This window comes from Triticum dicoccoides, chromosome 3A (assembly GCF_002162155.2).
Source record: "Triticum dicoccoides isolate Atlit2015 ecotype Zavitan chromosome 3A, WEW_v2.0, whole genome shotgun sequence".
Classification (NCBI taxonomy): Eukaryota; Viridiplantae; Streptophyta; class Magnoliopsida; order Poales; family Poaceae; genus Triticum; species Triticum dicoccoides.
In genome coordinates this window covers 68746987-68761176 of record NC_041384.1, presented here as the reverse complement: position 1 = coordinate 68761176, position 14190 = coordinate 68746987, and the positions used below count along the sequence as shown (strand labels likewise).

General features: G+C 48.1%; 2 protein-coding genes and 1 pseudogene across 2 annotated transcripts; 1 reads left to right on the top strand and 2 right to left on the bottom strand.

The window, feature by feature from the left end:
• Positions 1–1146: 1146 nt before the first annotated feature.
• Positions 1147–2283, top strand: LOC119271967. The gene is made up of 2 exons (XM_037553591.1): positions 1147–1886; positions 1965–2283. The coding sequence occupies exons 1-2, from the start codon at positions 1147–1149 to the stop codon at positions 2254–2256; spliced, it is 1032 nt and encodes a 343-aa protein (XP_037409488.1). The 3' UTR covers positions 2257–2283.
• Positions 2270–7230, bottom strand: LOC119267205 (annotated as a pseudogene).
• A 2200-nt stretch (positions 7231–9430) lies between these two features.
• Positions 9431–13109, bottom strand: LOC119267204 (F-box/LRR-repeat protein At4g29420-like). Its single transcript, XM_037548561.1, has 2 exons — positions 12611–13109; positions 9431–10612 (listed from the first exon to the last, which is right to left on the bottom strand). The coding sequence occupies exons 1-2, from the start codon at positions 13101–13103 to the stop codon at positions 9771–9773; spliced, it is 1335 nt and encodes a 444-aa protein (XP_037404458.1). The 5' UTR covers positions 13104–13109; the 3' UTR covers positions 9431–9770.
• Between the last annotated feature and the right edge of the window lie 1081 nt (positions 13110–14190).

Here is a 14190-nt window from a genome sequence, read left to right as displayed (position 1 = left end):
CCATGGGAGGCATGGGTGGCGGTGGCGGTGGCCTCGGCGCCATGGGAGGCATGGGTGGCTTCGGAGCCATGGGAGGCATAGGTGCACATCCGGCCGCCATGGGAGGCATGGGTGCACCTCCGGCCGCCATGGGAGGCATGGGTGCACCTTCGGCCGCCATGGGAGGCATGGGTGGCTTTGGAGCACCCTCCGACGCTATGGCCGCCATGGGAGGCATGAGTTTTGCTTCTCTCATGGGAGGCATGGGTGCACCTCCGTCCGCCATGGGTGCAATGTCTTTCGATGTGCCTTCTCACACACATTCTCATGAAGATGCCGTTGAAGATCTTGCCAACACCGACGGAGCTTCACATGATGCGGTGCGTGATGCGGTGCGTGATGAGAAGAGGGAGGAAGATTCATCTTCGGAGGCGAAAGAGTCGTCTTCGAAAGATGAGGACGAAGACGAAGACGAGGAAGATGAAGATTGACGTGTCTTTCATGTCTTGAACTTTAGTTTGCATTTGAACTTGGTTGGATAAACTTGTGGGCATGATTTTGAACTTGTGGGCATGAACTTTTATTCATCAACTTGTTTGTGTCAAATTTCACATGTTTATTTTTGTCTAAAATATCATATATGCAAAATGCCCCGCAAGTCGCGCGCACTGTATTTTTGCGCTCTGCTGGAGCGGCACGTGCGCGCTGCATTATAGCGCGGCTGCTGGAGCCAGCGCAGACGGACGCGCAAAACCAGCCGCAGCGCGCGTGGTAAACAAGTTTTTTGCGCGTGGCGCTTAGCGCGGCTGTTGGAGATGCTCTTAGCATACAAGCATTGCGGCCGTGCTCTGGATCACCGGTACTCTGCACTTGGGCATGCACGCATGCCTTGATTTGGTGTGGTTTCGTGCTCCCAATTGGGTGGCTTCCCGGCCTCCTCGCGCCTCCCGTTGCAGTGTATCAGCGAGTCAACCAAAAATAGACGAGGCAGCATCTCGAATTGGGGCACGGCGGCAGTGCCCTCTCTTTTGCCGCAACGGCTGCATCCGACTAGCTCCATCTCGAATTGGGGCTCCGCTTAATCTCCAGGTCTTGGATTTTTGTTGCAATTTCCTTTCTTTTTCGTTTGATCTTAGGCAGAGAACTCAATTCGCATAATCGTCATGCATGGCTCGGCAGGACGTGCTCATGGAGCCCCAGTCGCGCGGCTCGCCGGCCTCTCCGGGGAAGCCGTCGGCGCCGGAGCTGCCCGAGCCTTATGCGGAGATGCGGCCGTTGGACGTGGCGCCGGACGAGGACGCCGCGGTCAAGCCCGACCGGCGGACGTCATCGGCGTCTTCTTCTTCGTCGAGGGCGTCCTCGCCCGGGTGCGTTTTCCAGGTCGACGCGTCCGAGATACGCACCCCGTTGGTCGTGGCGGCGGCGGACGGCGACGACGACCATGCCGACGCCGGTCCGGCCGCGCCGCCGAAGTTGCCCGACGACTGGGCGTCGTTTTCGGAGCGGTCGACCGGCGGAGGCACGGTGTCGGCGGCGCCGGAGGCGCAGACGATGGCCAAGCCGGCGGTCGAGGGCTTCAACCCGGACAGGATCCCGGCGTCCATCTTCCAGCCCAAGCCGGGGGCGCAGGCGGACTGGAGCATCGCGTCCAACGAGTCGCTCTTCAGCATCCACGGCGCCAGCCTGAGCATCTCCGACGACTTGTACGCCCCCAGCAGGTCCCACTTCGACTACTTCTACGACGAGGCCATGGCGGCCGGCGGCGGCGGGTACCCAGACGGCAAGCTGCCGCCGCTCGAGGAGGTGCCGGGCAGCGCGATGTCGGACGCGAGCGAGGGGAGAGCGATCCGGCGGCACGAGAATGGCTCCATCGGCAGCTCCAGCAACTTCTCCTTCGCCTTCCCAATGTACGTACGCCCCGCCGCACGCACGATTTTCTCTCTGCCATGACCGACCGTGCTTGATCGATACCTTTACATCCGCAGACTGGCGGAGCCGTCGACGGGGACGAAGGAGAGCATGGGCGGCTACCAGCAGCTGCAGAAGGAGCACGAGCAGTCGCCGCCGACGCCCTCGAACCGCAGGTCGCAGTTCGAGGAGATGACGACGGAGGAGCGGCGGCCGCAGAAGGCCGGGTGGTGCTGGTGCGGGGAGTGCTGCGGCTGCTGCTGGTTCGCCTGCTCATGGCCCTCCTGCTGCTGCCAATGGCGGTGGCGGTGCTGCTCCTGCTCGTGCTCCTGTCCGACCTGCTGCCAGTGCAGCAGCTGGTGCCTCTGAGAGGAGCTACACTAGAAATGGCGGGAAAAGAACACAGAGCTGATCTTTCAAAAAAACCATAGGTGTTGTGAAGGGAACAGTAGATGAGTAGGGAACCAGCGGGGTAAGAAGGATTCAGAGATGCAGTGTAGTACATTGTTGACAGGGAATTCAAAGTGCAGACATGTACTGTTTTGTTAGGACAAAGCAAAAGGATTCAGAAACCATTTAGCAGGTCATATGCATCATACAAGGAAGTACATAATCTAGCAAGACAACCATATATAGTTCTTCATGTTGGAACATTTTTTCCACAGTGCTGCGGCGCATAGTAGGCACACATCCGGCCATCGGCAAATGTGCCATGACCAAACCAACAGGCTTCAGAAACTGTCGAAGACGGTGATGCGTCGACAAAAGTGTCGCAGGCACTGCTAGCTCTGAGATTCATGATAGCCTTCGAATGAAGTATGGATGCAAGGGTCACTGCCAAGTACCCCATCGCCATGTGATCTCCGGAAACCTTGGGAGTCCCCGAATGGATGATGGCCAGACTGATGCAGCAGCTTGACGAACAGCATCGTTGGTATCAGCATGGAAAAGAACAGTCACCTCGCACGACGGCGCGCTCACACTAAGCAACGGCACGAACGGACAAGCAGTGATGCCCGATGCCGGTAGATGGACCAGAAGTTTCTCCAAACGGCCTGCAGACGCATGTTTCATACAGAGGCATAGGAGGCTCATCAGTACACATGAAAACCTTGGTGACAGCTTCACTTCAGTGATTCTGGAGAACAATTGGACAAGGTAGTCTGGCTTCACCTCATGGTAAAGGTCTACGCAGTTCACAGAAACTGGTAGCTCAAGATCTAATGTCCTGATATCCCGATCACTTGCAAACAGCTGCAGGAGGGACTTCAGATCCGAGGACTCGATTCGAAGATTTTTCAAACTCGCTAGGCCGTCAACTTGGACAGTTGGACCGAGTTCATCAATGGTCAGCTTCAGAGTAGACACGGAAGGAGTGTCTAAAATGAGGATCTCTGGTTCAACACACTTCAACTCGAGATGAACCAAGTTCGGCGCATGGATAGCTAAGGACCACGGAGCATTTGATACCTCCCAGCGGAAAGTCTTTACTTGAGAGAGGTGAATCTTGGGATTTTCGAGACCCCCGACTCCGATAAGATTGAGAATCTGAAGGCAAGGGAAGCATTCATTCAGCTTGCTCAGGTCCTCGTCATCGAGTCTAATGAATTCAAGAGTCAGATGGGTCAGATTAGGCATTATCTCGAGCCCATCAACAGACAGCCATGCATTTTCAGCCCCAGTTTGAGCAGATTATGACCTGCATACACAAAATTTAATCTCAGATCATTACAAGCAGGGTTTAATTAACTGGGTAAATATCTGGAACCAAATAGACCATCATAAACTCAGCGTGACAGATGCAGCCTTAACTACACAAATTATTTATATCTGAATATGGTGATAAACTGATAATAGCACTACTTGGTGAGATTCCACATTGCAGCGCTATCACCCAAAAATGTTTTCATCTATGACCCCAAAATGTTCTACTTGTGTATCTTCATTCAAAGATAATAAAATGGTTGGAAAGTTCTCTCTAATTAAAATTGTGTTTTTGCCGTTCTGCCAGGACGAGAGTAAGCCAAATCTTAAGCCACTGTAATCTACCGAAATATCGGTTTCAAGCTTTAGACAAAGCAAAATCAACATGATCCCCTAAAAAAATGTAAAATCTACAACTGACATCTAAGAGACCCAGAACTTCAAACCAATGAGCAATAGAGTTTTAACAAAAACCAAGCCCCCTAATGTAATTATTATTTCTAGAGCCCAAAATTGATAAATGAGCAAACGGGTAAGTTTCTAGAACAGCACAGGTTAAAAGACAACCTTTTTAGAGCATTACAGATTATAATTCAACGAAGAAACAGTAAGCTTTGTGAATAAGGAGCATAACTTCAGCTAAATAACTTGTTCCGACGTGACAAGCTAACTCTAGCAGGATAATACATTCCTTGAAATGAAACAACTTTTCAATGCAGAGAACATAAATACTGCCAGAGAGAGACTGACAGAAGTGCGAAATGACAGGGAGCGCCTCCGCCTTCCGCCAGCATGACTGTGGCCAGAAGTCAGCAATCTCCACCTCCCGGAGGGCAGGTCCTGCAGCTGTTGTAGCCCACGCCCGCATGGAGTTTCCACTGGTAACATGCAGATCATCAGGCTCATCGAACTCCCCCTCCTCCACCCACGTCACTTCATCGGGGCAACCCTGCCCTTCGGACGCAATGATCACAAGGGAGCGGAGGTGCGACCCGAGGCGTGACGCGAGGTTTCCAGCGAGTGTGTGGAAGGCGGTGCCCTCGACCCCTCCCCCACCCTTCCGAAGACCGGGTGCGCGGCCAGAGGCGTCAAGGCGGATGCGGGGGCACTGGTAAGCCGCAGCGAGGAGCTCGCGCGAGGCAAGGCGGCACGATGCGATGTCTCTGGTATGAGCGACGCGGCCGAGGATGTCGGCGAGGATTGATAGCGGGAGAAATTCGAACGGGTCGCCAGCCTCTGACATGTGGGCCATGGAGGTATCGGATAGGGTGGGATCAGATGAAGGTTTGCAAAGTGGGATTGCTGAACAGCTTCTTTTCTTTTTTCTTTTCCATTTCCCATCATTTCCGTTTCCCGTTTCATCATGTTTCCGTTTTGAGTTTCTATCAACGGTTCGTGTTACAAATGATCCACCAATGAGATTAGCATCAGTAGGTGTTGGAGCGGCAACATTCTCCGAGTGAGAAGGATCATCGCTGATAGTAGCACATATGCCTCTTGAAAAGTTGGGAGACTGATCTTCAATAGGATCAGGAGAGACACGTGCGATATCACCCGAGACTAGACCCTCGGTGCCAACATTCTCGTTCACTTGAGTGTCCTGAGCATCCTTTGAATTTAGAACAGGAGAGACATGTACATTATCATCCGACACTCTGGCTTGACTTTCTTTAGCATCCATTGAATTTAGAACAACCTCTGGAACCTGACCTTCAGATGCAACAGCAGGATTCTGCTGATCTCGGACCAGATCGACAGGAGCTTGATCAGGACGTGGAACTTGATATTCAGTTGTACCAGCAGGATGTAGCTGGTCTCGAACTTGACGGGAAGAAGCATCCACATCAGTCTGGCAGTTGCGCACGAGCGATGAAATAGCGTCAGAAATGTCGGCTGCCATTAAGGATAAACGTTTCTGTTGAATCAATTCAAATTCTTCAGCCAAGATAGCACGATGCTTTTCTACGATAGAATTGATAATAGAATGCACCTGGTTAAATAAGAAAAAGAAGTATAAGAAATATATATAAGAAAAATGTTGAACTCAACCCTACACAACTGATTGGCCAAAAACTTGGGACCACAAGCATTAAAAGATGGCCACTGAAAATGTTCCGAATATAAGACTAACATGAGTAGAAGAATTGGAGGTTTCCGCTTGGGGGCTTGACGAATTTGGCTCCATGGACTTTGCGGCCGAGGTAACCTTTCCAACTGCATGTTCAACAGAACTCTGCACCGCAGCATCAACTTCAGTCGTCTGTGACGGCATCTTCGCCATATGGAGTAGATCTGGAACTAAATGATGGACGCAAATATTACATAAAAAGGAAAGAAATCAGACGATAACAAAGTGAAGCAAGAAGCTGTGAAAGAAGGTAAAACGAGGATTATAAACCTAGATTAGCATTAGCAATCAAACGAAAAGAAAAGTGAACCCGATAGCTCGCCTACCCACGTTCGATCCGCAGAGGTCTCATTTCTACCTAAATAATGTACGGTTAAGGGAGGGAACTTCTCCCTTTTAATCCACTTTTTTCTAGATTAGCATGGCAAGCACAGATAACTTTACAGCTAAAACTCTGCATGCATGTCTTGGGGTCTCCGGTCTCTATCCTTGTCAGTTTTGAGTCACAAACATACAGTCAGTTGATACGCAACAGATATCGAAATAGTTACAGCCCACAAAATTTAATTTTTAAAATAATTTTAACAAAATTATTACATAGAACTACAGACACATTTTCAGTCGTAGGCAAGGATAAGCAATTAACGAGTGATACACAAATTACTTAACCGATGTATGAAGATAAAAAATTGTGCTGAAACATGACGAAATACTACCCAATGTAACCTGGGTAATTGCATAGTTTCTTAAATTGCTTCAGATCGACAGCCGGGAAATAGGGGAACAAACACAAGTTGCTTAAACGAGTAAAATTCCTGCACAATCCCAAAAAGGGATGGTAAGAAAGCTACTGCTACTGAGATGCTAACGAGGTTCCACTTGATTAAACGAACCACAACTACTCTCCCTCCGTTCCACAATGTAATGCGTATTAGTATTCGTAAATCAAACATGTTTATGTTTGACAGCTTCATAGAACAAAAAAATCGACATCAACAATACAAGATTAGGACCATTAGATTCATCTTAAAGTGTATTTTTTTTCTATTTTACTTATTTAGCATTTTAGGCTTTATTCTAGAAACTTGGTAAAAGCTGTGAAATGTCTGGCTTTTGAAACACCTAATATGCACTGCATTGATGGGGCATTTGGCTCACAGTCAAGATCGAAACAAATAATGGTGAACCGAAAGAGGAACCGATGACTGTGAATGGGTGAATGCGTTTACCAACTCACGGCCGGGAGAAGGGGGGAGCTGAAGGAGGTTTCGTTGACAGAGGCACCAGATGGACGGAAACCTAGCAGCCGGAGAAGATTCGGCGTTGGCGGAAAGCCCAGAGACCGAGCGACGACGACGCCTAGGCTCCTAACAAGGGCGACGGGCGCGAAGATCCGAACGCCCCCTAGCGCCGACGAAGAGAAGACAAGCTAGGGCCGCCGGCCTTGGTCGCCATTGCAGAGATGAAACGATCCCGGCTGCTGTTCAGTGGGATTGGGGGAGAAAGGAGACCGCAATGACCCACCACGTGGGATGCCAGGCGTCCCACCCAAACAAACCTCGAAGAAAAATGGTTTTCCATCATATTTTTGTTCTTTCCGTATGTGTTAAAAAAAATGGTTACAGATGAGGAGTAAGGCGAGGACGGGCTCTATGAAGCTTTTTCTTTTATCAATAAACTTCCAATCCATTCATCCTCGATCATGCTGGTACAACGAACACCAGAAATAATAGAAAATACACATAAATTTGTAGACCATCTAGCGACGACTACAAGCACTGAAGCAAGCCGAAGACACGCTGCCAACATCATCCCCCTCTCACCAGAGCCGGGAAAAATTTGTTACAGTAGACAATTAGGAAGTCGTTGTGCTAAGGCCCCATAGAACCAGCACACCAAACAGCAACTATCGTCGATGAAGAGTAGCGTAGATCGGAAGGATCCAAACCGGAGACACACGAGTGTAGACAAACGATGACCAGATATGAGCAAATTCATCAAAAATAGATCCGCCGGAGACACACATCCACACGCCCACTGATGATTCTAGACGCACCACCGAGACGAGGGCTGGACGGGGAGAGCTTTATTCCATCTCCAGGGAGCCGCCGTTGTCTCGCTTTCCTGAGCAGGATACAAACCCTAACAAAACTTGAAGAAACATCTAAAAAATGGAGCCCTCCCGCCCATAAGGGTTGGATCCACCGTGCCCACATGGCCCTAAGGCAACCGGAGACGAGGCGGACCGAAGGCGGCACCGGCAGGAGGCGGAGGGACCCTAAACTTCTTTTGGGGAGGAGGCGCGTATTCAATCCATTAACAATATGAATGTATGTAGGATGTAATGTCCTACCTCCGTCAAGTTTATTGTGCCCCTTCGTATTTTGGGGCAAACTTTGATCATCTCTAAAACTAACACGATATAAATTATATGATACTCCCTCCGGTCCTTTTTACTCTGCATATTAGGTTTGTCCGAAGTCAATCTTATTCAACTTTGACCAAGTTTATATAAAAAATTATAAACATTCACATAACAACACCAATATCTTTAGATTCATCTTGAAATATATTTTCATATTATATTTATTAGATATTATAGATGCTAATAATTTTTAATATAAATTTGGTCAAACTTAGCAAAGTTTGACTTTCGGCAAAACCAATGTGCAGAGTAAAAAGTACCGGAGGGAGTACATAAAATATACTGTGGGATTTGTATTTGAAAGAGCTTTTATAGTATAGTTTTTATGGTATACCGTTTACATTTTACGGAGTGTTAGTTAAAATTATGGTCAAATTTTCACCCAAACTGAGAGGAGGCATAATAAACCCAGACGGAGGTAGTTATATGTGTAAATTTCATGATGAAAAACCCTGAATTGCAAGTTGTGCACACTGAGAAACAAAACCGTGAACTTTGAGAATGAACAATGCATGTGCTAAAGGTCACATATTTTTTTTTGTTTTTTTTGTAGCCCTCGTTTTAACTTATTTCATCATTAAAACTTAGTAACTTACACACATGTACATTACATATCTGGGTTTATGTGTTTTGGATTTTTTTTTAAACAAAAAGTATGATTTTTTTAATTGTTTAACATTGGAGCCCAAGTTTCATTTAGCATTTACGTATTTACTCATCCCTCTCACATATTCTCACCAAATAGTTGGTCAAGTGAGGATGAAGGATTGCTTGATAAAAAAAAAAGAACAATTCTGGCCCACATTTGATTTGGTAGGGCTACATGGGACATGGACCAAATGTATCCTTGCATACATGGGTTACACTTGCCTACAAAACAATTCAGAAAAGAACCAGCATCAATCAAGCATCTTGAGCTATATTGCTTGATATCAACAGGTAACTAGTGACAATCAGGAATTTATTGTCTAACTGGCTTTCATGTTTTGATGAGTTGCCTGGGATCTTTTCCATGACCTATGTCGTGTGAACGATCGAAATCGAAAGAATCATTAAGTGGTGCACCAAATGATAAGCCACAACTAGTGCCTCCACCTCCGGCTGTGAGAAAACCGGCACACCAGAGCCTGCTATGGAATTTTGGAAGTAACAGGAATTTTGGAAGTAACAGTAGTAGCGTACCTTAACCTCGCACCAGCTTAGCAGCTGATTCAGGGTCAAAGTGCAAATATGTATGGTTTTGGTTAGGACAAAGCATGATACCGATCATTTTTGTTTCTGTTCCATAAGCTAGCACCCAGAAACTATATATATTTCCTTATCTTGGAACATCTGTACACAGTGGTGCCAAACAGGCCCAGTACATAAGCATACCCATGGTTTCTACTTCCTCCGTCTCAAATTACTCGTTGCAGAAATTGATGTATCTAGAACTAAAATACATCTAGATACATCTATACTTGCGACAAGTAAATCGGAACGGAGGGAGTAATTTCTACCATAACATACATATGCACACATTAGGCATTTTTAGGCCATCAACAAATGTGCCATGACCAAACCCAGTTTCAGACACTTCTAGTTCTGTGACTCTTGATCATCTTGAAACGAAGTATCTATACAGGATTACTGCCAAGTACCCCATTGCCAAGTGATGTCTGGAAAACGCAGCGGCCAAGAGGATGCAGCAGCTTGGCGAGTGGCATCACTGGAATCCGCATGGAAAAGAACAGTCACCTCGCACAACGGCGCGCAGTTGTTGATCAAGGGTATGAACGGGCAAGCAGTAAGGATGGATGGCGGCATATGAACCAGAAGTTTCCTCAGACAGCTTCGGCAGTCATAACTGGTCATGGAGAACACAATGCGCCTCATCAGTTCATATGAAAACCTCGGCGACAGCTTCACTTCGGTGGCTCTTGAAAACAGCTCAGGCTCCACCGCTTCGTAAAGCTCACTGCGGCCTGCAGAAGCAGGTAGCTCAAGATCTAGTGTCCTGACATCTCGACTCTCTGAAAACAGCCTCAAGAGGGAATTTAGATCCGATGACTCTATCCGAAGGTTTTTCAGATTCACAAGGCCATCGACTTGGACGGTAGGGCCAAGTTTATCTATGGTGAGTTTGAGAGTGGACACGGATGGAGTATCTAGAATGAGGATTCCTGGTCGAACACACTTCAACTCAAGATAAACCAAGTTAGGGGCATGGATAGCTAAAGACCGTGGAACATCTGATACCTCCCAGTGGCAATTCTTCAGCTGAGGAAGGTGAATCTTGGGGTCCTTGAGCCCCCCAACTCCAATAAGATTGAGAGTATGAAGGCAAGGGAAGCACTCATTCAATGTGCTGAGGTTCTCGTCATCTAATCTAATGGACTCAAGTGCCAGATGAGTCAGATTTGGCATTATCCTGAGCCCATCAACAGATAGCCATGCCTTTCTCAGCCTCAGTGTTGAAAGATTATGACCTGCGTAGCCAAAATTTAGTCTGAGATGCATGCAGTGTCAAGCTAAACAGTTAAATATGTAGAATGAAACAGATTATAAGACCGTGCGTATGGCGGGTGTCGTCTTGAATGTGCGAATCGCATATATATCTGATTACATCATGATTTACTAGATACTGAAACAAGCAACATTTGCTTAGTTATTGGAATTCCCATACAGCTACGACGAACCAAACAAGTTCTACTTTCTGGTTAAAACTGGGAATGGATGTGAATAAGCTAAATTCCTGCCAATGTTATCTACTACTCCAGTGTCACATCAGTGTCACATCAAAATCAAGCAATGTCCTTGACTGAAACTAACAGCCTACAAGACTCAAATCAATGATCAACAGTCTTAACATAAACTGCTCGCCTCATATTGCACAAGAGAGGTGATTCCACCAAATCTCCTTATTTCTAGGACGACGATAACTGCCACACGTGTGGCATCTAGGGGGTATGTGCCGCACGCCCCGTGTGGCATCGACACATGCCCGCCCGCATGAGCACGTCCGCGCGCACCCCACCACAGCCCGCACGTTCGGTGTGCGGCGCAATCGCCCGCACTAGCACGTCCGGGCGAGCGACCTCATGGCCCGCACAACCCGTCTCGGCCCTCGCCCCTCCCCGCCTGCGAGCCACACGCCCCGCGTGGCAGTAACCACGCGTCCCGCCGCGATTGCCATGGTCCGAACCCTCTTCCATGTTCGTTTAACTGTAGTTGCCATGTTGCTGAACTGCAGTTGCCATGTCTGACAACTACAGTTGCCATGGTTGCTCAACTGCAGTTGCCATCTCAGGTCAAGTGTCAGATGCCATTTTTGGGCAACTGTAGCTGTTGCCATGTATGGTCTGGTCTACTACAGTTGCCATGATTTGAAAACTTTAGGATTTGCCACCTACTAACACTTGACAGTTGCCATGTAGCACTACAAAAACATGGCAAAAAACATGTTCAGGTAAAAGAGAGAGTTGCCATCTGCTTACAAGCACACTAGGGCAGTTGCCATGTACCCTGCAAAAACACATGGCAACTGATAGCTTTTGGTGTGTGGGAGAGGAGACGGGCATGTGGGCGACGGTGGTATCTTTAGGAGTTGCCACCTACTAACACTAGACAGTTGCCATGTAGCGCTACAAAACAGACGTATCAACAATAACATGTTCGGGGTAAAGAGAGTTGCCATCTGCTTATAATCACAAATAGGGCAGTTGCCACGCACTAGCACTAGACAGTTGCCATTTAGCGCTACAAAAACAGACGTGGCAACAATAACATGTTCGGGGTAAAGAGAGTTGCCATCTTCTTACAATCACAAATAGGGCAGTTGCCATGTACCCTGCAGAAAACATGGCAAATGACAACTTGGTGTGGGAGAGTGGGAAAAAGGGCAGTCATGGGAGATGGGGAACAGAAGTCGTGCGCGGCGTGCGGGCGCGACAGCAGTTCCACCGCACGCCCCGACTCGCAACCGGTCTCGTCCGAGGGAGAAACAGCGTGCGGGCGAACTACCTACACACCACACACCGGGCTTGTCCTACGTGGCACACCAAATCCATCTTTTGGTGTCAGGATTCGTGCAAAAAACAACCAACGACGATCCAGGCGTGTGGGCGAGTTGGAGACGTTCCACACGTGTGGGCGTTAGTGTTTCCGTATTTCTAAACCATTTGGTTAGTTTTTCGGCTCCGTGATTATATGCACTATACAAGACTAAAATTCTCCTGTTCCCAGTGCCCGCATTATTTCTACACAACACAAATAGCTACACAATTGAGCCAGAAACAGAGTTTACTAATCAAGCAAATCAATTCTTCAACATGTTCTCACTTCTCACTCAACTTTCTGATCTCTAACAAACCAGTTTTTAGAGCAACTCGGCGTATCATACAACATATAAACAGGTTAACTTAGCTCAAATTTGGATTTGCAACTGAAATGTACTTCTAATTTTGAGATAAGATGGAGAGACTGACATAAACGGGAGATGACGGGGAGCGCCTCCGCCTTCCGCCAGCACGACTGCGGCCAGAAGTCGACGATGTCCACCTCCCGGAGGACGAGGCCAGCGGCAGTGGCCGCCCACGCCGCCACGGACTCGCCGCTGGTGAGGTGCAGGTCGTTGGCCTCGTCGAACTCCGCGTGCTTCGCCCAAATCGCTTGATCGGGGCAGCCATGCCCTTGGGACGCGTCGAGCGCGAGGGAGCGAAGGTGCGTCCCGAGGAGCGAGGCGACGTTCGCGGCGGCCAAGCGGAAGGCGGTCGCGCCGTCCCCGCCCCCGCGCCCGCGGAGGCGGCGCGCGCGGGCGGCCGCGCTGAGGCGGACGCGGGGGCAGTGGTAGGAGGCGGCGAGCAGCGCGCGCGAGGCGAGGCGGGAAGCCGCGATGTCCCCGGCGTCCGCGACGCGGCCGAGGACATCGGCGAGGATCGCCGAGGGGAGGGAGTCGAGGGGATCGACGACGTCCGACATGTGGATGCCGAGAGCCAGAGACTGGTGTGGTGAGTGAATGCTTAAAGATTTTTATTTTTCATCACTCTGATAAGCAGAAGCGTCAAAGCAGCTCCACTTGTTTTAAAATACTTTAAGAGTTTCTAAAAAATCTCGAGATACTCTAAATGTTTCAAAAATATCTGCAACTAGTTCCAGTGTATTCTACTCCCTTTATTTGCAAATATAAGATGTTTTGAGTATTTCAACGTGGACTACATATGAACTAAAATGGGTGACTAAACACACTAAAATGTGTTTATATACATCTGATTCACAAAAAAAAAAATTAGAACATCTTATATTTATGAACATTGGAGGTTGGCTCCTGTTGTCATCTTCCTTAGGATTTTTATATTTCCGTTTTTTGGTCTAATTGTTCTTGTGTGCTTTTAATTCCTACGGACCCATTCCAAGCTCGGATACTTCCTCACCCCCAAGGTCCTGGTTAAGGATGGTTTAAGGGGTGTTGTGTTTGGCCTTTCCAGCATGCAGGTCGTGGGTAGGTGCCGAGCATGAACAAGCCGGGAAGAGGAAGCGCGTGGCCGACCAATATGAACAAGTCATACAAGGACCAGAAAACCTTCGAGGTCATTATAAAACGTGATGTTCATAAGTTGCTTAGCTTCATATAGAAGACTGGTAGTTCTATGCCGCTAAGACCATGCCATTGTCCAGAGAAAAGACCGAGCCATGGTCCAGAGAAAAGACCATGGCATGGCTTACAAAGCTCAACTGCCAACCAGCATCACCAAGCAACCGACATACATGCTTAATTATTCGTTGGCCCACCACACGCTACCAATTTTAAAATACTTGTGTTGAAAACTGTAAACAATGCAAACAACCGTGCATATATTCTACATTATATTTTCTTGACAACCCCACACCCTGGGAATGAGCAATGCAAGCATCCGCTCGAAGCAATCCTCTCATCTGAATCAACAAACGACCAGCATTTCTCCGCACATGAGAGGTTCATGTATGGATGATCCTCATTATGTATTGAATGGAGCCAGACTCGATTGATCTATCCTCCTTAGGACCGACTAGTGCATTAGGTACAACC